Source organism: Acinonyx jubatus, chromosome B3, assembly GCF_027475565.1.
Source record: "Acinonyx jubatus isolate Ajub_Pintada_27869175 chromosome B3, VMU_Ajub_asm_v1.0, whole genome shotgun sequence".
Classification (NCBI taxonomy): domain Eukaryota; kingdom Metazoa; phylum Chordata; class Mammalia; order Carnivora; family Felidae; genus Acinonyx; species Acinonyx jubatus.
In genome coordinates this window covers 114,790,827-114,813,660 of record NC_069386.1, presented here as the reverse complement: position 1 = coordinate 114,813,660, position 22,834 = coordinate 114,790,827, and the positions used below count along the sequence as shown (strand labels likewise).

Here is a 22,834-nt window from a genome sequence, read left to right as displayed (position 1 = left end):
TCAGAAGAGCTGGCCAGGGACTATCGAAAGCTTAGGGTGGAAAAAAAAAGGGGGGCTGGGGGGAGAAAGCTTAGGGTGGAGTTTCTCAAAGAAGCTAATTCAGGGATCATCCATGTGTAAACACTTGGTATGCTTATTAAAATGAAGATTCTGGGGCGCCTGGGTGGTTTAGTCAGTTGAGTGTCTGACTTAGGCTCAGGTCATGATCTCGTGGTTCGTGAGTTTGGGCCCCGCATGGGGCTCTGTGCTGACAACTCAGAACCTGGAGCCTGCTTCAGATTCTGTCTCCCTCTCTCTGCCCCCACCCCCAACTTGTGCTTTGTCTCTCTCTCAAAAATAAACATTAAAAAAGCCCTTTTTTTAAATGAAGATTCCACGGCTCCACCCCAGACCTATGAATACCAAACTCTCAGCCCATAGCCACAGAATAGGAATCCAACAACTTCTCCAGGTGGTGCTGATGTCTAGGAACCATTGACTCAGGCTTCTCAAAGATTCTTTTACTTCTAGCTTTGGCCCAGGATTGGACAGAGATGTCTTCTAGGGTTGAAATTTGCAGGGAGAACATCTGTTTTGTATGAGAGAGATGTTGAACCACTTCCAAGTCCCCTCTCTGTTAAGGGCCCCCCATAGAGGTAGTTTCCTCTAATCTTCTGGCCTTTAGATACACTTTTACTTGTTTTCGATGGCCCCCAGCCCCACCCCATTTACGACCTGGTGACCATGATGCTCACTGGCTAGGTCCCTTCAGCAAGGATCTATGCGACCAAGCATAGGCCCCAGAGGACCAGGAGTCCTCTGGACCAGGACTGAGAAAATACAGATTAAATGAATATTGGCTCTGGAATCCGAAGTGTGGATCTGAATCTTGGCTCTACCACTCGCCAGCTATTCTAGCGTAATAAATGATTTGACCTTCTAGGCCTCAGTGTTGTTTGGTAGAATAGGGACAATCCTAGCCCTACCTCACAGGGCCGTTGTGAGTACTCAATGGGCTAATGCACATGGGGCATTTGTGTCCTTAATTCATGTTACATGTGATTATTGTGGGAAAGGGGCTGGAGTCCATGACGCAGGAGGAAAAGTTGACAGAGTAGGGAGTTTTTGTCCCAAGGGAATAATAACATTGAGAACACTTGATGTTTTCCAAAATACTGGTGGTTACTACGGGGGGAGAGAAATTCATGTTTGTGTAATTTGAAACGGTGGGGACTGGGAGTAGTTACAAAAATTAAAGGGAAATGGGTTTTCCCTAAATAACTGGAGTGGCCGAAAAGGGACGCAGAAAGGTACAGTGTGTTGCCCCAGGAAGTAGGGAGCTCCCCCTCACCGGATGTGCTCACGCTCAGGTGGCTAGACAACGAAAAGGAGATTCAACCCCATCAGGGCTGGGAGGGAGAACTACCTATCTTGAGAGGATGGTCTCCTTCCATCCCGAGTCTGGGGCTCATGACTCCAAGTTTATTTAAAGAAGGCAAGAGTCCACTAGAAAAGATGAAGGGATGGCATCTTCACAAAGTGGTTCCTACTCTAACTCCTAATTCTTGGCTTCCAGCCCAGGAAGCCACCCAGTCACCATTGATCAGCTATCTCAGAGACAAAATCTGTTTCCTACAACAGGCATCCATTGGTTCCATTTTTTGCCTCTAGAACTACAGACATCAAGGCTGGTTGGTGGTTTCTCCTTCATACAATGACATGTCAAATACTTAAAAATGGTGGTCAGTAACTCCGTACCCCCTACCCCTCCTACCCTGCACCAGATCTTTTCTTTTTGGAGGTAGAATTGTCTATCCCCAGTGCCTGTAAATGACGTCCTCGCTTCTACTCCAGCTGGAACCTTTAGTATTAAGCTAGACTGCATTTACAGAGCATGTTGCAATAGGCTATAGCCACATTGATTTGAAAGGTACCTATGTTGGGCGAGTTTATCTTTGTAGCAACTAAAACCAAAGTCTGCTGAGCATATTCATTGTTTTCAGATTGCAGAACAACATTTAAGCAGCCTACAAAAAGTAACTCTTTTCAAATACCCTTAAGCTCTTTCGAATAATTACTAGGTCAAGTTACAACTCTGTCCTACCTCCCCACTAAGATAGGTGACTGAAAGGCCACCTCCAGGCACCTGTGTTAGTCACTCCTAGTTTGCTATTGGAACTTGAATAGAACTCCTTTCTTAAGTGTCTTTTCTAAGAGTCTTTGCTCGCAGGAAGGTGAGGGTGGGGTGTGATAGGAGTGTGTGTGTGTATGATGGGGGCGGGGGCTGGTTAAGGATATGGCTCTCTTGGGTTTGGCAATAGGATCCAGAAGACTGCAACTTAAATGCCTATCTACTGGGCCAGTTACATAAATGTGGACAGTGAGCTGGGAGTGTGGAAGGCTGTAGGGGATGGAGGTGTCTGTGTTGACCTGGAGAGCCCACACCCTCCCAAACCATCTACACTTTTGCAAAGAAGCCTGGATTTTATCGGTGGATACCCTTTTGTGATGCTTTTCTTACAGGCTAAATTACAGAAATGCATAGGAGAGGTGTGGTTGGGTGGCCTCATTAGAGATCTGGGGGTGTGCTAACAAATGTATAACCCAAAAAAACCGCGTAGGGAGACAGGCTCATTTAAAATAACACAGCGCTTTGGTTAAGGAAAAGGAATCATAGATGCATCCCCGGAACATATGACAAGATGCCTTAAGGAAAGCATTTGTCTAAAGGTGCAGAGGAAGGTACCCAAAGCTTTAGGTTCTTTTGGTTGGGAGATCATTCAGGTTGACAATGGGTCACAAGAGGTCCAAAGAGAAGGATGAAACGAGCTGCATTTGTTTAAAGGCGGGGCTGTGCCTGGCAAAGGAGGGGTAAGGGAGCAGAGCGAGAGGTGCTCATTTAGAGTTCAGCAATGGAAGGAAACGTGAGCTCTGCACACTCACAGGACTGAAGGCAGGCTTGGCCAAAGGGGTGTTAAGGGGAAGGGAAGGTGAAAAGGGAAGGCGTAGAAGGGAAGGGAAGGTGAAAGCTCTCGGGGCGCATGAAGGCAAGACAGGAGGAAATGCTGCATTTGCAAGGCTGGAGGGCCCGGAGGGCAAGTCTGACCGGGTGCGGAGGGAAACCCAGGGAGAGGCAGGACATCTGTGGGAAGGAGCACGAAGAAGGGTCAGCGCAGGAGCCAGTACAAGCAAGGTTGCAATGATCATCTCTGGAAGGACCGCCAGGCTCTTCGAGTCTCCGAGCTACAGCTTATCTAAAGGGTATGGAGCCTAAGCAACCCTTCTCCCCCCTTTCCGGGCAGAACTGGAGAAAATGGGCTGGTCTGCGGCGTGAGGATTTAGGTAAAGGTTTCTTAACAGGTGGGGCAGGTATGAGGGCAGTCGAAAACTCGCTCGAGAACTTTGAGGTTGGGTAGGTTCTCGGAGATCGGGGTAAGCAGGCGGGGCTGAATTTGGAAGTCAGCGAGTGGAAGCCAGCACTCCCAGCTGGAACCACATCTCCCAGGTTTGGTATTCCCCGTGTGGCCACACACTGTGGGCCTGACCCAGTACCCTTCCCTGGCTCTCCCCTGCCTTGTTCTCCTAGGTAGCACTGCCATCCAAATTGCCAGTCGCCCCAAGGTGACCAAGTTCACTCCTTGCTGACCTGGTAACTAGTTCCATCCCCTTAATGGGCATAAGGGCACTCCTGTACCATCCAGTTAACACAGGGATTTAAAAGTCAAATGGCAGAACGATTCATGCAACTTGCTTTTATTAAAAAAAAAAAAAAAAATTTTTTTTTAACGTTTATTTTTGAGACAGAGACAGAGCATGAACAGCGGAGGGGCAGAGAGAGAGGGAGACACAGAATCTGAAACAGGCTCCAGGCTCTGAGCCGTCAGCACAGAGCCCGACGCGGGGCTCGAACTCACGGACCGTGAGATCATGACTTGGGCTGAAGTCAGACACATAACCGACCAAGCCACCCAGGCGCCCCTTAACTTACTAAGTTTTAATTTAAAAAATGGTCTTTAAACTCTCTTTAGCTATAGTTTAAGCCTGTTTCCCCTGCAAAGTGCTCTGTGGTTGGCTAACATATCAAAAGAACACTCAGGTATATGGCGTAAGAGCCTTATACTGTAGCATCTGTTTCTTTTAATTATTAATGGATATGGATGTCCACCTGTTACCCCTATTCTTTGAAAGGCCTGCTTTTAAATCATCACCTGGGAACTTGGAGAAAATACACCACTGAGTACCCACCCCAGACCTGCTAACTCACGGATCCTGGGGATGCTGCCCTGTGACCTGTGTTTTAACAAAAACCTCCAGGTGATTCTGATGGAAGCTCAAATTCGAGAATCACCGTTCTAAGAGACACGGCAAAGGGTTGAAAGCACCTGATAGGAAACTGAGTGGGGGGAAGCTCATCCTGGTTCTTCCATCCCACCCTGCTATTAACACCTCAGGATACTCTCCCAGAAAAACAACATCACAGCCTTAACATACTGGAGATGGAAGACAGGTTGTGTCTTCAAATTTGCCAGTCAATGGCTTTATTTAATAGGTGGTTCCATTTAATCCTTCAAACTACATCACATGGTTACTATTTTGCCAGATGAGGAACCCAGACTCAGAGATGAGGTTAACTTACTACAGACACAGCTGCGGTGTAGTGGATGGGACTCGCGTCCCAGTCGAAGTGAAATGTTTGTCAGCGTGTGACAACTCCTTACGGATAGGTCGTTAGTGGCGTAATTCACACACAGAGGGGTATCCAACATTCCCGTGGGATCATTCTTTTAGAGTAGCAGAGTTCGTGGTGAATAGCGCCTAGGTCTTCACTGGTCATGGGTTTCTGGCCCAGGTATGCCATCTTGCACTTTTCACGTCAACTTTGGTCACGCTGGGGAAGTGGCACCACAAAGCTGCTGACAGGAATCTACGGTGAGACTACGGTTCGTTCTCGTTCTGCATTTAACTAAAGAGAAATGGCCGAAGCGCACTGGGTCGATTTCCTTTGCCCTTGGACTATCGGTTGTATCCCCGTCTGAGGAGTTAGTAATCCAACCCCACCCCATCTGTTGATCACAGGCAGCAGACGGGAAGCACAACCAAATGGCCCCGCCAGTCAGCTCATGCACGAAGACCCTCCCTCAACGCGGGCTAATGGCACCTTCTCCCGGGGACTCTCAACCCACGTCCAAGCCCTTCCCATCAGGTAAGAATCATGGTCTAAACAGACCCTTTTAGCTTGCGAATCAGAGTGTCTGGGGGCATCCAGTCTTACCCTGTCTTGTAATTCTAGAAATTGTAGAATTGTTGAACCAAATAAAAGGAAGGAACTCTGTCAGTTCTCAATTAGCTGCACCACTGGAGAGGAACAGTGATGTGGTAGATTTTAGAAATTTGGTTCCATTTGGCTTTGGAATGCATTATGATTTTTTCAGCAGATTAACTTTCCTAATTATATTTTGTACAGCCTGATATTAACAGGCATTTGTATTCCCGGAGCACACAACACCTAACACAGATTTGGGTGGTGTGGTCGAGGCCGTCCAAACATGTGCTGGTCTCGGGGAATGACAGTGTTGTCATGGAAAATCCACACATGGATAATGAAGAAGGAACTAATTAGAAAGTGCTCTGCAAATATTAAATTATAAGCAGAGAAGCCAAATCAGGAATTCTCTAACGAGGAACAGAGAATAAAAAAGGTTATTAACATTCTAAGAGGGGCAGAAACTTGGAAGAATCATCCTTTGGTGTTAAGGGAGCCTGATGAAAACACTGGTTGCAAGGAGGGTCAACGGGTTACTGGGTGGTCTTTGAAATGCGAAAACCTCAAGCAATAATACCAAAGCGTTTTAAAAGAGCATTTAAAATGAATTTTATTGTTTGAATTTTACAAGTAGTCTTTAAAGGCTTCAAACAAGAACTCTGTTGCAAAACTCTAATAAATAGCTTGCCCCAAGTTCCCAAACAAATGAAAGACAAAATAAAAACTCAGGATAAGCAAGACTTCAGAATGCTTGGATGTTAGCAGTATTTGTCATTTACAAAGAGATTATCAGGCAATGTAACAATCTCCCTCATACAAGTCAAAGAGAGAAAGAGACAGACAATTGAGATCTTTACAAAGCACTCCGAAATCTTCCTATTTTCCGTGATGGAAATGTCACCAGGAAAAAAAAAAAAATCCCTTGAAAAAAATCACAATCATGAATGAAACTGTAGCATAAAAGTCTGGTGGAGGGGGTGGGGGGAGAAGAGAGAAAACCCATCCCATTCCTGTCAGGGTTGGAGGAAGGAGCCGAGATCACTTGGGGCAGGGAGCTTCCACACAGAGGACACTACGTTGCGGAACTTTCCCTAGATCAGAGTTGCCACTGAAGGGACCCGGGTGTCAGCTGAGTGACATTTTATGAAGGCAGGGAACAAGGCCACCAGGGGCTCCCTGGGTTCCTCAACACTGGTGGGCCCAGCGTGTCTGTCTGCAGGACTGGGAGCCTTGGAACGATGACCAGAGGCCCCAGAGTGGCTAGAGCACTAGACAGGACAAAGAGCACAGCAGGTCATTTCTGCAGCGGAATCCTTCGGCCACAAAGGGATTCAGCAAATGCCGTGCTTAAATCGCACACTGGGACATGCAGGTTTCAAAGCCCATTCTGTTATCACAGTCGTTGCTCCTAACAAGCAAGCAGGAAACATTTTAACATTCACTTTCCCTAGTTATAAACACTGGTGAAATCTGGCTTTGGAGAGGATTGATTAATTAATATGGTCATTTTGAGGGCGCCAAAGAGCCCAATTTTGCCACATTTTCATCTTTAAACACCTCGAACAAAAACTACACCTTTGACCAAAATGCAAACGAGTTTTTAGTCTGGAGGAATTCTGAACCCAATGAACGTTTGGAGCCAGGAAGCCGTGGAGAGGCGGCCTCCAACCTGGTGGGACTCAGTCACACCAGACAAACAGGGGTCCAGCTCCGAGAAGCACACACCTGGGCCCATCTGCCTGGGGAAAGGAAGCAGGGGCGGAGTTACGTCACAATGCGGGACAGGAAGGGGGCGTGGCCCGAGGCAGGAGCCCGGTCTCTGGTGCACCTGGCGGTAACCCTGACCTGCCCACAGCGGCTAGGATAGGGACAAGGGCACTAGCTCATGCACAGGCCATTCAAGGGAGGCAGGCGTTTTCTTAAAGCACCTTCCTCCCCGGACGTTTTAGGAACAGAGGTAAGGAAATCCCCCTCCCTAAACAAACAACTTTTAAAAACTTTATTAGGAGCAATGACATTTGTCAGGATAAGGAGGGAAAGCTTGGGTTACCTGAAATAGATCAGAGCTAATGGAAATAGAGGCAGATGGGCCAGGACAGCCTAGGCCCACTTTTTTTTTCTTTTTTTTAAATACATAACAGATAAAGATATTGTGCAAAAAAATAAAGACATTCACATTTTAGCAGTTAAACTTTTATTTTACTTTTTAAAATTTTTATTTACTTTTTCGTTTTTCTTTTCTACAAAAGGCAGATAATGATTGTTGATCTGCAATCGTGTTGTGCACTCCCCAAGAGGGGCCGGGGTAGGAGGCCGGGGAGGAGGGGTGGGGAGGCAGAGAATGCTTTCAGTGTCACGGCTAGGGACTGCCAAACCTCACCGGAGAGCACCCCCGTGCCCCCCGCTCCTGTCCCCTCAGCCTGCCCTAGCTCATGTCTATGGTGTTGAAGACCCACTCGGTGAACTTCTTGAGCTTGTCTGAGGCGTTCTGGGACTCCTCCTGCAGCCTCAGGTTGTCCTCCCGCAGGTGCTGGACCTCCGCCTGGAGGTGGGCTTTGTCTTCTTTTTCCTGGGAGGGGGGGGAGAGGAGAGAAGAGCTGGGAGGGGTGGCCAGGGATCTGTCTGTACCCTTCACCCACTTCTGTTCTTTATCCTAAACATCTGCTAACAACGTGTGAACGTGGCCTGGTACTAGACTCGCTCAAACCAGGGGACAGGTCTTCTGGAGACTCCCCACGGTTGGTTTCGGAAAGCCAACACATTCATGGGTCCTTGAGCATCTTCAAGAAGGACCATCTTAACTTTTGGACTATTGTTTTGGTGGCTGTTGGCTTAACACAGTGAAAGCCACTCGAGCAACAAAACAATTCTTCTTGTGTGAAGAAGGGGTGTGAAAGCCCAGATTAACAATGAAGACGTGTGGGTCTGGGCTACTGACCCCTGAGACGAGGCGTGGGGAGGCCGAGAGAGGGCTCGGTGGGGCTGGCGGGGGTTCGGGGGCTTTCCCAGTTGCTCTGCACGTGTGACAACGAAGGCCCTTCTTGCGCAGTGTGAGTCAGTGGGAACAGGGCTCCAGGTGGCCCGCGGGACACGTGTCCCGAGGAAACAGGGACAGACGGTCCACGTGGTCAGTCCACGGACACTACTTAAGAAGGGCGTTTGTTCAAGCACAATTTGCACGGACCAGGCACTTTGAGAATGTGTTTACCTTCTTCAAGTCTTCCCGGAGCATCTTCAGCATACCTTCCAGCTGGTCCACTTTGGACGCCAGAGTGGGAGAGGAATCCTTACTGCTGGGGGCAAGAGACAAAAGACGGGTGTCAGGAGAAACCTCTGTGGCTGGGTTTGTTTGGCCCTTTTTTAGTGAGGCCGCTGTATTTTTTTTTATGTCAGATTACTCAGTACGGTGACCCAATGTGTGTTTTCACTTTAAAAAGGAAAAGGTAATCTTAACAAAAGGTAATACAAGGGTGAATGCAGCCAATCACTAGCTTCCTTTGTTACAGACGCTGTCACTTCATGACAAGAGAATACAAGCATACGGGACAGAAAGTGAGAACGGGCTCTGGCAGCGGGAGAGGCACTTTCTGGCAGACACAGCCGTCAAGCAGTGCGATGCTCCCTGCTCTCTCCAGCGGCTTTGAGAAGAGAGCCACTCCTCTGTGTGCAGAGGGGCTGATGTCAGCTCTGCCTCGGGGCAACCAGGATAGCTAGGTCTCTGGTTCCCCGTAAAACAGTCTGTGGTTACTCATCCGGCTGCAGCTAAGGTATCGTGCTCTTGTCTTGAAAGCTTGTCTAAATATCTTAAAATATGTAAAAAATAAGACCAGAGGTTTCGAAAGCTTGTCAGTCCAACCTTAATGTCTCCTTGGCTATTGTGATGAGCAAACAAGGCCTGCAATTTTCTTTCTCCCAATTTACCTAAGTGCTATAGCAATGCCAGGCCAGTGGGGCACCAAAAAAAAAAAAAAAAAAAAAAACACCCGTTAGAGGATGAGACAGCCGGGCAAGGGCTGAAGACCCTTGTCAACTGTTCTTCGTCCAACTCCTGTCTACCTGAATTCAAGCTGTGGAAAGTTCCCGTGAGTTCCAGCCAGATACGCCACCTCAGAGTCACACAACCAAGAATCTAGAGCCTTCCGCTGGGATTACACATGGCTACCACTTCGCAGAGGTCAAAAGGGAAGGTACAGACAGACCGAAGTTTTGGAATCAAGAAAAGGCAGTCTCGAACTGTGTTGATGTCTTTGGCTAATTCTAGACCTAATTCTAGATCTACAAGCCCAAAAGGCAAAACTCACAGTGCAACAAATGAAATGATAAGAATCTGCAAACTTTTAAGATGGGGGACGACCAATTCAAACCCTTAGCAGCCTATCTTGACTTGCGAAGGTTTGCAAAGTGAATTTTGTGTCTGTGTACGCCTTGAGTTTTAAGAACACATTTAACTTCATTTATTTGTTCACTGAACAGAAAGAAAAGTGCCAACCATCACCCTCATCTTATGATTCCACAAAGATTTAAGAACTAGTTGGCTCAATAATCCTTAGGAAGATGGACTTGTTCATTCAGACTTCTCCCTGTTGGAGGAGGCCCCACCCTCGGTGGGTTTTTTCCTTAAAGTTCTCAACGGCCAAGCTAACTGCAGCCCTCCCACCAGAGACACCTCCATGATAGGAGTGAACGCGGCCTGCATTATACTTCTGACCAACAACACATTCCTCCTCTTCTCTCTTCTCAAGGGCATTTCCTTGCACACTTGCTCCGAGAAGTCTTCAGGAACAGGTCCCACAGGCTGTCTGTCTGGATAACCTATGCCGACCTCACTTTTCCTATTGTCTGTTTCTGACCAAGTTTTAGAGATACCTGGATTCTTAACTGCCCTCAAAAGGTTTTAAAGGGAGATTTCAAATTGATGAAATTATCCTGTGTCAAGAAGCGCCTAATGCGTGTACCATGGCAGCCCATGGGCTGCTTTAATATCCATAATATGACACATATATATCCAACATCCTCACCGCTTGAAACAGAGGGAAAATGGAAGTCTGCCTCTACACAGTTAAAACCGAAGTCAAAATCCCAGCTCCTAACTCTTAAGAAAACCCTCAAGGCCTCAGTCATTGCTTGCCTTTCATTCTGTATCTGATCTCTCTTACCCACCCTTGTGACCCAGACCTAATGTAGCTCTGAAGCTGCCCCCTGGGACCTGCAAAGATAGCGCCATGTTCCCGAGCACGACCAACAGAGAGCAGAGGGACAGATTCCAAAACCAGGCTCAAGGCTACAAGGCAAGTGATTTTTCTTACCTTACCTGATAAGCCCCGAGGGCATACGTGTATCACAATGTCAAATAATGATGACTATTCATGATTCTAAGTCACCAAGAGCAGTTTAATCATGTTTACGGTACTTAGTTACAAAGCGTTCTAAAACGTGATGAGCCTGGCCCTGTGCTGCTGAGCTTTGAGCAGCTAATCCACGTGGCCTCCGTCTCCTCTTCCCCACACTTGCTGTCACTAGAGGAGGCGACACACGGTGCAGGGCGGTGGCCTCACCACTGGGTAACCGACCTGCTGTAAGACTTCATCTGGGCCAGCGCCTGCTCCTCCAGCTGGTCACTGTTGGACGCGGCACTCAAGGGGCGGTGGTTTTCATCAGCAGCAGCAAAGAAGGAGGCTCTCTGGACTGGAAGGGAGAGAAGAAGCCATTCAGGATGTTAGAGCCACATCCTAGGTCCTATCTCTCAAACGTCAACAACTGGCCTACAGCGAGGGTCAGATCTGAACAGTGTGTGCGGAGGCCTCCGAAACCTAGCTCCTGACCCGTGTAGGAAAAAATTACTGTTGAAGCCGTAAGAGGGCAGTAGGGTTGTCAGTTCTCTTTGAAAAATACTTGTGAATCGATTTGTAGTCCTCCTTTCATTACTCATCAAAGTGGCATTCTATGAAATGTTTCCCTGGAAACGGGCATTGTGCCAAATTTCCAGACCAAGGCTTTCCACCGGGTGAGGATATAAAATGCACTTCTAGAAATGTTGTCCACAAGGTAGCTGGCTATCTCCGTTGGCTTCAGCCAAAGTCCAACCATACGTATTCCAAAATATACCAAACCAAAAACGAGCCAAGAAAACGAAATCGAAGTTTGAAAAACCTCTCGTTAAAAACTCAAAACTGTTTCCATCTTAGATAAAAGAGGGACCAACAAATGGAAAGTTAAAATCAAGACAGTACTGGGGAAGTACCATCAGCTAACATGGGGACGGATGCCCTGTGGACTCCGCCATGGTGGCCGGACTTCTGAATTCTGTGGCCTAATCCATTTCTCCTGAAAACTCTAGCTTGACTGAATAGCTACATTCAATTCTTCAAGCAAGAGCAAGACAAGCCCCAAACCATTCATCTGCTATCACCGTTTTTTAAAGAGTATTTCCAGGGAGTTTACATTGACGAACATAGAGTGAAGTCAGTCTATTCAAAACAGGTATTTGACAATTTTTGTCCACATACACAGCATTCTTTAGTCACGGGAAATGTGCTACCAGAGTCCGGAGAGGTGAACAAGGAGCACAAAGGGAGTGTCCCTGACATTTGTCGAGACTGGGGCCGGCCAAGTGGACCAAGCATCCTAACAGATCCAACCACGCACTTTGCAATGATGTCTTTACGATGCGGTGAAAGACTCTCTCTGGACGTGTGATCTCTTCAGTCAAGTGACAGCTGGGATTCCCCCCACACCCTGCCCTCCCCACGCATGGGCAGGTGAGGCACAATGCTGTGAATTCCTCTGTGGAGGAGATGGCAGGCTCCACCTGTTTAAATCACGCAACGTGTGCCCCTACCAAGTACTCGGTAACTGTGGGTTCAACTGTTTCTGGCTGTGCCGGTCAAGTCCATGTGCGGTCGGGGTGTTGGAGGAAACTGAGTGGACAGGGACGGACCGGAGCCTCGCACCGCCCAAACCCCAGCGTGGCCCTGCCGGTCCTGTGCTGTCCTGTTTGGTCTGCAGCAGACTCACCCTCATAGGCCTTCGCAGCGTCCACCAGGTTGGACCAATCCAAATCCGCAGCAGCATCGGGCAGGGGCATCAGGCCAGGGTCGGGCATGGGTGGCCTTCGAGTCTCCTGGACGTCAGTGAGGGAGCTGTCCGAGGCTGAGAACTCTCCTACAGGAAGAGAAGAAAGATACTTCTCATGCCCACAGGAGAGCCGCTCAAGGTCTTACCCAGTTCCTGTTACCACAGCAGATTTCTAACTCAGTTGTTGTCTGGAATCTGTTTCTAATCCAGCAGGCCACGAGGGGCTGTCCTAAAGCTGATGTGAACCAGGAGCTGGCTTCTTCCAGTCTTAACTCAGTTTTCAATAACCTCCCTCTATCTCATTTCTAGTAGCGTGAGACACAGAAAAGTTAGTTTTGCACCCAGGCAACATGTCTGCTTTTGTGGGAAGCTGTCTGTCTACATTGGGGCCCAGGGTGGCTCCAGTGTCTTGCTTTGGCTCCAGTGGTTTGACAGACAACTGGGATTTGAAGCCAGACCAGGAAGCTTGTTGGTATCTGTTCCAGGGGATAGTAGGGTCGTTCTCACTGGACTGGGACCCGGACTCTGACCCACCTGCCTGTGGACCCCCTGCACCCCTGGGGCAGGAGAGACAGACTTCTCCCCAGACCCCGCTGGCCCTGTACCCTGGGGATGTGTCTGCAGGGCGGTGTGAGCACCGAATCAGATGATGTGAGGGTGCTCGATTATCCAGATGGGAGTTCCTACAAGAAGGGGATGTTAGGATTGGTGCTGGCCTTCTTCCCCTTCCCAAAGGGCACAAGGAGCTACTCTTGGGACTGGTTTGGGATCACAGCAGTCCCACAGCCTGAGCTGCCTCTGAGGGGACCATTTTAAAAATACAGATAGGAAGCCATCATAAGGACAGACCTCTGCCTGGCCTGGGGCAGAGAGTGAGCCACCAGTAGGCTGCTAGTGCTCAAGTTCATAGGGCAGAGAACAGAGGGGGAGGGCTGCTGGGTTCATGACGTGTAAATGCTCTCAACAGGGCAGAGTGTGACTGCAGCACTAAAATCCATGCCAACGTGAGCTAAAAGCTCAGCTGAAATCACTAAGTGGCTCCAGAAATACCTGTTTACAAGGAGTTAAAAAGTTTCACCAATTATGATAGCCTGGTAAACCAGAGTATATTTAGTGCTTGTTTTCCCTTTCAAATTACATAAAGAACTGCTCTGAACTGCAGCTGCCAGTTATTAATGTGCTTAAAATTAGCAAAATTGTGAGTAAATGGAAATCAACAAATACTGCCAGATATTAAACGCTTTGCTCTGTTTAAACCTGCTCCCACCAAGGGTAAGTGGGTGGAACAATTTTGTGTGTCACTCACAACCCCTCTGCCCTTTTCTCTCTGGTGCCCAAATTTCCATACGTGAAAAAGAGGTTGCTGCTTCCGCGTTGCCCAAACACATTTCAGCGACAGTCACTGAAACAAGGGCTGAGGGATCAGCCCACCAAGGCTTGCTCCATTCAGGACAGGGGGGCACACTGGGCTGCTGGCTGACTTTCAGGAAAGTGAGAAGGCGTGGCTTCCTTGGCTGGACAATGACTGTGGGTGTGATTTCCAGGTCGCTTGGAACGGAAGCCTCTAGAAGACAGGGTCTCCTTTGACACGACATACGCAGACACGCCTTCACAAAGGGTTTCTCACAGGAGCAACGCAATTCAGGGAAGAGGAACACCAATGCGGAGGCACAAGGGGAGAAAAGGGTAGGGCCTATTTGGTCACCACCAGGAGGTTTTTTTTTTTTTTTCTTCTAGAGTCTAGATGGTAAGAAGTGGTCATTTCGTGTGTCACCTGGTTCACTGGAGGGTGACCTCGTGGAGAAAAGAGAAGCCAGATAGGGGAGAGGAAGCAGCTGGAATCTGAGAGAAGCTGGCATGATCCCTGAGTGATGTCTGCCATCGGCGAGAAGGGGACTGTAGAGGGGAGCAGGGAGAAAGCAAACGAGGCAAGCAGGAGGGTCAAAGAAAACACTGCTCCAAAGAAGTAGCAAAGAAAGGAAGAGAAAGGTGAGTACAAATGGAGGCAGAATGTGAAATAAGGGCAGACAGGCATAATAAACAAGCAGGACCAGAGGTTCTATAATAGGCGTCTGCTGGGCTGGGTCACAGTGGGGAGCATGGGTGCAGAACCCTGGAATATAGGTGGATAGAGAGAGGAGAAAGGAAAAGAACAAATTTAAACCCATAGTGCCAGAATATGGCCTTTAGTAAAATTGGGATCTAGTTAGGTCACAGAGCAAACAAGGTATTTATGAACCAAAGGCAAGAACATGGAGGTGCCTGGCATCAATACTATGCCTTTCCCTAAGCTAGTACTTGCCTGCTCACCAAATGAATGAACTGACAATGACTGGTGGACACCACAGGCAATACCCTCACAGTCAAGGAAAGATAGAACAATGGAAAGTCTGGGTTCATATGGTAGCTGGAGGGAGCCAGTGGATACAAGTCTCTAAAAAAGAATTTAATGTTAGCCAAATCTGCCCAATCATAGTAAGCAGCTGGGAAGTTTGGTAAAAATATAATGCCAAAACTATACCTGTGTATTAAAATTGAACTTCAGCAGGTCTTGGGTAAGGTCTGGAAATCTTACCAAGCATGCCAGGAGGAGGGTTTTAGATGCATCTGGAGTCTCAGTTTTTATGGCTGCCACCCAGGGGATGCCCCTTGCTCACCTGGCTCTGGTGGCTGCAAGGCGGGGGGGGGGGGGGGGGGGTGGGGTGGGGGGGTGGGGAGGGCTGCGTTCCTGGGTCCTATGGGATTTAAACAATTGGAGGGACAGTTCTTGACAGGCTACCACCAGCAGGGCACTGCACAGAGAGCAGACCAAAACAACTGCTAGTCTTCCTGTGACAGAGGCTTATTTGCTTGTTCTGGAGCTTTGGCCTAGGGGCAGGCTTCAGGTTTGGCACACAGCTAGGGGCCCACAGAGGTGCTCACAGGGCACGGAGGCCAGTGGATGCGATCTTTGTGCTTGCCCTCTGCTTTCCTCCAGCCTGCTGTTCTCAGAAATGAACTTATACACTCATCTAGTGTGCTGATTTTTACGACTGGCCATCCAAGGTGACACTATGAAATCGCCTGGCTCTGGTGGCCAGTGGGGCTTACACTTGTGGTCCCACAGGACTGTTTAGATTTGCATACTTGCTGCCAGAGTGTCTGGTTTACAATCAGTCTAAGTCTAGCTGCTGAGATCCTTCCCTTTGGGGACACTGGTCTTGGCACACCCCCAACTACTGAGATCCATTAAAAATAAAATAGGCCCTTTGGACAATCACAGAGGTTTGAGAGACAAGAAAGAGCTAGGGCAGGGTCGAACAGTAAGGTTCATCTCCCACATGAGGCCACTCCTTTAAGACTGGGAGAGGCAGCTGTCTTATCTAATACATAACACAAGGAGTCCAGACAAAGGAGGAAACAGAGGAATATGTAACAAACAAAAGAACAAGATAAAATCATAGGAAAAGTCCTTAATGAAATGGACCTAAGTAACCTGCCTGACAAAGAGTTCAAGGTAACAGTCATAAAGATGCTCACTGAACTTGGGAGAAGAATGGATGCACACAGTGATAACTTCAACAAAGTTGAAAGACAAAAAGAAAATACAAGAAAATATTAAATAGAAGTCACAGAGCTTCAGGATACAATAATTGAACTGAAAATTATACTAAAGAGGTTCAACAGCAGATTAGTTGAAGCAGAAGAAAGGATCAGTGGATTCGAAGACAAGGCAATGGAACTCACCCAATCAGAGCAGCAAAAAGGAAAAAGAATGAAAAAGAGTGAAAATAGCTTAAGGGACCTATAGGGCAACATCACACAGACCAACATTTGCATTATAGGGATCCAAGGAGGAGAAGAGAGCGAAAGGGGCTGAAAACTACCCTAACCTGGGGAAGGAAACATCCATCCAGATCCAGGAAGATCAGAGAGTTCCAGATGAACGTAGTAAAGGGACCCACACCAAGACACATTACAATTAAAATTTCCAAAATTAGACAAGGAGAGTACTTAAAAGCAGCAAGAGGAAAACAACTTGTTATGTACAAGTGAATCCCCATTAAGACTTCAGCAGAAGCTTTTCCAGGCCAGAAGGGAGTGGCATGATGTACTCAAAATGCTGAAAGAAAAAACTGCCAACCAAGAATCTTCTACCCAACTAAGCTGTCCTTCAGAATTGAAGATGGGATAAAGAGTTTTCCAGACAAACAAAAACTAAGTTCAACACAACTAGACTGGCCTTACAAGAAACATTTAAGGGACTTCTTTAAGCTGAAAAAAAAAGAGTGCTAATTAGTACAAGAAAACATTCAAGTATAAATCTTACTGGAAAAGGTAAACATATAGGAAAGGTGGTAGTAAAATAATTACTTATAAGCCTAGTATGAAGGTTAAAAGACAAAAGTAATAGAAGTAACTATTTTACTGTTGGCCCTTCAACAACACAGGTTTGAACCACATGGTTCTATGTGGACTTTTTTCTATAAAATTTTGGAAAAATTTTTGGAGATTTGCAACCATTTGAAAAACTTGCAGACCACGTAGCTTAGAAATATCAAAAAAAGTAAGGATGTCATGAATGCATAAAATATGTCTATTATAAAAGTTAAAATTCATTAAAACTTGCACATACAGTACATGGCACCACTCACAGATAAGAGAAATATGAACAAAGATGTGGTATTAAATCGTAATTGCACAAAATTAACTAGAGTACATACTGCATCCTACTGCACTGATTTTGTAGCTACTTCCTGTTGCTATCGCAGGGAGGCCTGGTGTGGAACGTATATCCACTCAAAATGCAAGTGAGGCTAATCACCTCTGCATGAGCAGTTCTTCTCACCAGTAAACTGGGTATCACAGTAAAAAGTGATCTCGGTTCTCATATACTTTTCATTGTGTTTAGTGCAATACCACGGACCCTGAATAACACCATGGGACCCATTCGAAGTGCTACTAGCGATGCTCAAAGTTTTCCCCAAAAGCAGAAAGACATGAAATTACACAAAAAAAGTTTAACTGCTTGATATGTATCATAGATTGAGGTCTCCTCCTGTAGCCGCCTGCCATTTTGAGCTAAATGAATCTTGCCTAAGGACCATTGTGGAAAAAGAAGAGGAGATTCATGAAGCCGATGCTGCAGCTGTGCCAGTAAGCACGAAAGCCTCGTACTTTCTGTGAAATATCTTTTTATCTCCTATTCAAAATGCAGCTCTTATGTGGGTGCAGGACTGCTGATAAGAAAGGCATTCCTGCAGACACTAATAGGATTCACGAAAAAAACAAAGTCATCACGTGACAATGCAAAGCAAAAGGAAGGTGAAAGATTTGAAGCTGTAGAATTTAATGCCAGCAAAGGATCGTTTGATAATTTTAGAAAGAGGCTTGGTTTTACAAATGCTCAAGATAACCAGAGGAGCAGTTCCACCAACCAAGATGCAGCAGACAAGTTCCCAGATGCCATTTAGAAAATCATTGAGGAGAAAGGATATCTGCCTGAATGGGATTTAATGTAGACAAAATCTCTATTCTGGCGTAAAATGCCATAAGAGATACTTACTATTTACTCCATATGAAGACAAGTGTGCAGCAGGAAGGGATAGGCTAACTCTACTATTTTGTGCAAGTGCAGTTCAGGTTAGGATCAGGACTGCCCTTATCTATAAACTCACTCACCTCTGAGCCCTGAAGGGAAGTAATACCAGCTTCCAGTCTTCTGGTTGTACCAGAAGGCCTGGACAATGAGGACTGTTTTTCTGGACTGGTTCCATTGATGCTTTGTCCATGAAGTCAGGAAGTACCTTGCCATTAAGGAACTGCCTTTTAAAGTTCTTTGATATTGGACAATGGCCCTGGCCACCCAGAACCCCACGAGTTCAATACCAAAGGGTTGGTTTACTTGCCCCCAAACACGATATCTCTAATTCAGCCTCCAGATCATGGAGTCATAAGAACCTTTAAGACTGATTACACAGTACTCTTTGAAAAGGACTGTCAACACTATGGAAGAGAACCGTGATAGAGAAAATACCATGAAATTCATGAAATCGTCCTGCTCAAGAAAACGGTCCAGATGTTGTGCAGGACTTCACAGGATTGATGACAGAACCGACCAAGGAAATCATGAAGGAGCCTATGGACATGGGAAAAAAAGGCAGGAGGTGAAGGGTTTCAACATGTAGATCTTGGGGAAAGCCAAGAGCTAACAGAAACCACACCAGAGGACTTAACAGAAGATGACTTGATGGAGAGGAGTATTTCCAAACCAGTGCCAGATGATGAGGAATGAGACGGAGAAGAAGCGGTGCCAGAAAACAAATTGTCACAGAAGAGTTCGGGTTATGTAGAACTGCTTTTGACTTCTTTTACAACAAGAACCGATGATGTGGACACTGAAAGGAAAGCTAGTGGAGGGTCATTATTGTATAGAAACATACTCAGAGAAATGAAAAAGCAAAAAAGTCAGAAATTGCAGTGTATTTCCATAGAGTTACACGGAACGTGTCTGCCTCTCCCACTTCTGTTGCCACCTCTGCTGGCCCTGAGATGGCATGGCTAACCCCTCGTCTTTCTCCCTCTCCTCGGCCTACTCAGTGTGAAGATGGGGTGAAGACCTTTACGATCCACTTCCGCTTCATGAATAGTAAGTAATCATCAGGCCATACAACTAATAAACTTACCTATTGTGTATGTAAGTGTTTTCATGTGAAAATCTAGTAACTGTACAGCAAGAACTGTAGGAGGTACCTGTGTGTCATCATCGTCATGGTTGAAATAGTCATCATGCAATGTGCCAGTCTCGTATGGGAGTGAACAGCTTGTCCTTATATAGGCATAAGGTGAGTGATATTTAATATAAAAGTAGTAACGTTTTAGTTTTCTTCCTGTTTTGTATTTTGCTTTCAAAGAATTACATTACCATAAAGTATTCCTCTCATTCGTAATTGGGAGAAAACTGTGTATCAGTCTATTGGAGGTTAAGTGTTTTTTGGTTTTTTTTTTTAACGTAACCATGTTTCTAAAACTGTGCTATACATATGACTAATACTTTATGCCATAAAACTTTTATAGCAATTCATTCATTAGTGTATATGCTAGGCTATTGTATCAATTCCACTAGGCTACCATAGAGCAATCATATTGCTGCTGCTTCATCATCAGTGCATAAATATTATCCTTGTAAATAAATACGCATTCCTTTTCACTTTTGCTGTCTAGTGTTAATAATACGTGTGACATCTACAGTGTTTTGTATCATGAGACAAAGTTGGTGTAGGTACTGACCAATGATTAATCATGTAAGCAGACAAGGTGGATTTACAGTACAGTACTGTAAACGTACCTTCTCTTATAGTTTTCAATATTTTCTTTAGTTTTATTGTAAGAATACAGTATATAATACATACAAAATATTTGCAAATGACTATGTTATTGGTAAGGCATCCAGTCAACAGTAGGCTATTAATAGTTATATTTTGGGAAAGTGAACAGTTATACACAGATTTTTTACCATACAGGGGGTTGATACCTCATACCCCCTTGTTGCTTAAGGGTCAACTGTAACTAATTAAGGGATAAACAAGATAAAAAAGGTGTAAACTGTGACATCAAAAACATAAATTGTTGGGGGGGGGGTTGTAAAAATGTAGAACTTTAGAATACTTTTAAACGTAAGTTGTTATGAACCAAAAGTAAAGTGTTATAAGTTGTTATATGAAAACCTCATGGTAACCACAAAGTAAAAACCTAACAATAGGTAACGCAAAATATAAAGGGATAAGAATTGTAGCACACCACTACAGAAAGTCATTAAACCACAAAGGAAGAGAGCTGAAGAAGAAAGGAACACAGAGGAACTACAAAACAGTAAAAAGTGTATTAGCTATCAATAATTACTTTAAATGTAAATGGACCATATTCTCCAATTAGAAGACACAGGGTGACTATAAAAAAAACCCACAACCCCTCTATATACTTCTGTATATGTCTATATACTTCTTACTTCAGAAATAAGGACTCACACAGACTGAAAGTTAAGGAATGACAACAGATATTCCATGCAAATGGAAACCAAAGGAAAACTGGTATAGTTATCCTGCTATCGGACAAAAAAGACTTTAAAACAAAGACACATAAGGATAAAGGGGCCAATCCAATAAGAGGATGTAACATTTGTATATATTTATGCACCTAACATGGGAGTACCTAAATATATGAAACAAATATAAACAGACCTAAAATGAGAAACAGCAATTCAATAAGAGGGGATATTTGTTAACCCACTTTCATCAATGGATAGATCATCTAGACAAAGTCAATTAGGAAATATCAGCCTTAAATGACACACTAGGCCAGATGGACTTAACAGCTCTATATAGGACATTCCATACAAAAGCAAAAGAATGTAATTCTTTTCAATCACACACAGAACATTCTCCAGAATGGATCATATGTTAGGTCACTGGTCTTAATAAATTTTAGATGACTGAAATTAAATCAAATATCGTTTCCCACTATAATGGTATGACACTAGAAATCAATTATGAGAAAAAGGAAAATTCACAAATACGTGGAGACTAAATAACATGGTACTGAACAACCAATGGGTCAAAGAAGACATCACAAGAGATATCAAGAAATACTTTCAAAAGAGTGAAGATGGAAATACAACATACCAAAGCTTATGGGATACAGCAAAAGCAGTTCTAAGAAGCAAGTTCATAGTGACAAATGCCTGCCTCAGGAAACATCTCAAATCAACAACCTAACTTTACAACTGAAGGGACTAGGCCCAAAGTTAGTAGAAGGAAGGCAGTAGCAGATCAGAGTGGAAATGTGTGAAATAGAAACTAAAAAAAACCCAAAGAAACAAAATATAAAATTAACAAACCTTTAACTAGACTCACCAAGAAAAAAGAGAAGACTCAAAATCAGAAATGAAAGAAGAGACATTACAACTGATACCAGAGAAATACAGAGGATCTTAAAGAGACTACTACAAACAATTGTACACCAGCAAATTGCACAACCAAGACAAAATGCATAATCCCCATAAACACACAACCTACCAAGACTGAATCATGAAGATTATGAGACTGAGTGCTGCCTGCTATGCTAAAAGGCATGAAGAGTGAACCATGAAGAAACAGAAAATCTGAACAGACCCATTACTAGTAAAGAGATGGTTGGGAGGTTTGTGTCTACTGATTCAACCAAAAGCCCAGGAACAGAGGACTTTACTGGTGAATTCTACCAAACATTCAAAGAAGAATTAATCCTTCTAAAGCTCTTCCAAAAAAAGAAGAAGAAGAAAAAGGAACACTTCCAAACTCATTTTATGAGGCTAGCATTACCCAGATACCACAATTAGACAGGGACACCGTAAGGAAAAAAAATCACAGGTCAATGTCTCTGATGAACATGGATGCAAAATTAGCAGACCGAATTCAGTGATACATTAAAAGGACCATATACTATGATCAAGGGGGATTTATCTCAGGGATGTAAGGATGGTTCAACATCCACAAATCAATCAATGTGATATATAACATCGACAAAATGAAGGATAAAAATCACATAATCATCTCAATAGGTGCAGAAAAGGCATCTGACAAAAATCAACATCCACTTACGATAAAAACTCTCAAAATATGGGTATAGAGGGGATGTACTTTAACATAATAAAGGCCATATATGACAAGTCTATAGCTGACATCACACTCAATGGTGAAAAGCTGAAAGCTTTCCCTCTAAGGTCAGGAACGAGACAAGGATGCACACACTCATCATTCTGATTCTATAAAGTATTAGAAGTCCTAGCCAGAGCATTAAACAGGAAATAAAAGACATCCAAACATGAAGTAAAATTTACTATTTGCAGATGGCATATTATATTAGAGAACCCGAAAGACTCTGCCAAGAAACTCTTAAGAATTAATAAAGGAATTCAGTAAAGTTGCAAGATACCAAATCAATTCTCAAAAATCTGTTGCATTTCTATACACTAATAACAATATATCAGAAAGAACAATTAAGAAAACAATTGTATCAAAAGGAATAAAATACCCAGGAATAACTTTAACCAAGGAGGTAAAAGACCTGTACACTCTAAGCCATTAGACATCGATGAAAGAAACTGAAGACACAAATAAACGGAAGGTATTCCATGCTCATAATATTGTTAAAATGTCCATACTACCCAAAGCAATCTACAGAGTCAATGTGCAATTCCTATCAAAATTTTAATGGCATTTTTCACAGAAGGAGAACGAGCAATCTCAAAATTGTATGTAATTACAAAAGACTCTGAACAGCCAAAGCAATCTTGGAAAAAACAAAGCCAGAGGCATCCCGATCCCGGATTTCAAACTATACTACAAAGCTATAGAAATCAAAAGAGTATGGTATTGGCATAAAAACAGATACATCAATGGAAGAGAGAGCACAGAAATAAACATATGCATACACGGTCAATTAGTTTATGACAAAGGGGCCAAGAATATCCAATAGGGAAAAGATGGTCTTTAATAAACG

General features: G+C 44.7%; 1 protein-coding gene and 1 long non-coding RNA gene across 29 annotated transcripts in view; one reads left to right on the top strand and one right to left on the bottom strand.

The window, feature by feature from the left end:
* Positions 1-3,752: 3,752 nt before the first annotated feature.
* SIPA1L1 (signal induced proliferation associated 1 like 1) overlaps positions 3,753-22,834 on the bottom strand; it is a 363,206-nt gene continuing 344,124 nt past the window's right edge. For 26 of the 28 annotated variants that reach the window (XM_053224633.1, XM_053224634.1, XM_053224635.1 and 23 more), the window contains 4 exons: positions 12,257-12,403; positions 10,813-10,927; positions 8,451-8,535; positions 3,753-7,811 (listed from right to left, as the gene is read on the bottom strand). In XM_053224633.1, the coding sequence (XP_053080608.1) occupies positions 7,668-7,811; positions 8,451-8,535; positions 10,813-10,927; positions 12,257-12,403 (491 nt within the window). In that variant the 3' untranslated portion in view covers positions 3,753-7,667. The remainder of the gene's footprint in view (positions 7,812-8,450; positions 8,536-10,812; positions 10,928-12,256; positions 12,404-22,834) is intronic. The other 2 variants (XM_027066071.2, XM_027066073.2) reach the window with 1 other exon arrangement.
* LOC113601368 (uncharacterized) lies at positions 7,045-14,672 on the top strand. The gene is made up of 3 exons (XR_003422600.2): positions 7,045-7,199; positions 8,749-9,009; positions 14,054-14,672. It is a non-coding gene; the product is annotated as an uncharacterized LOC113601368 (long non-coding RNA).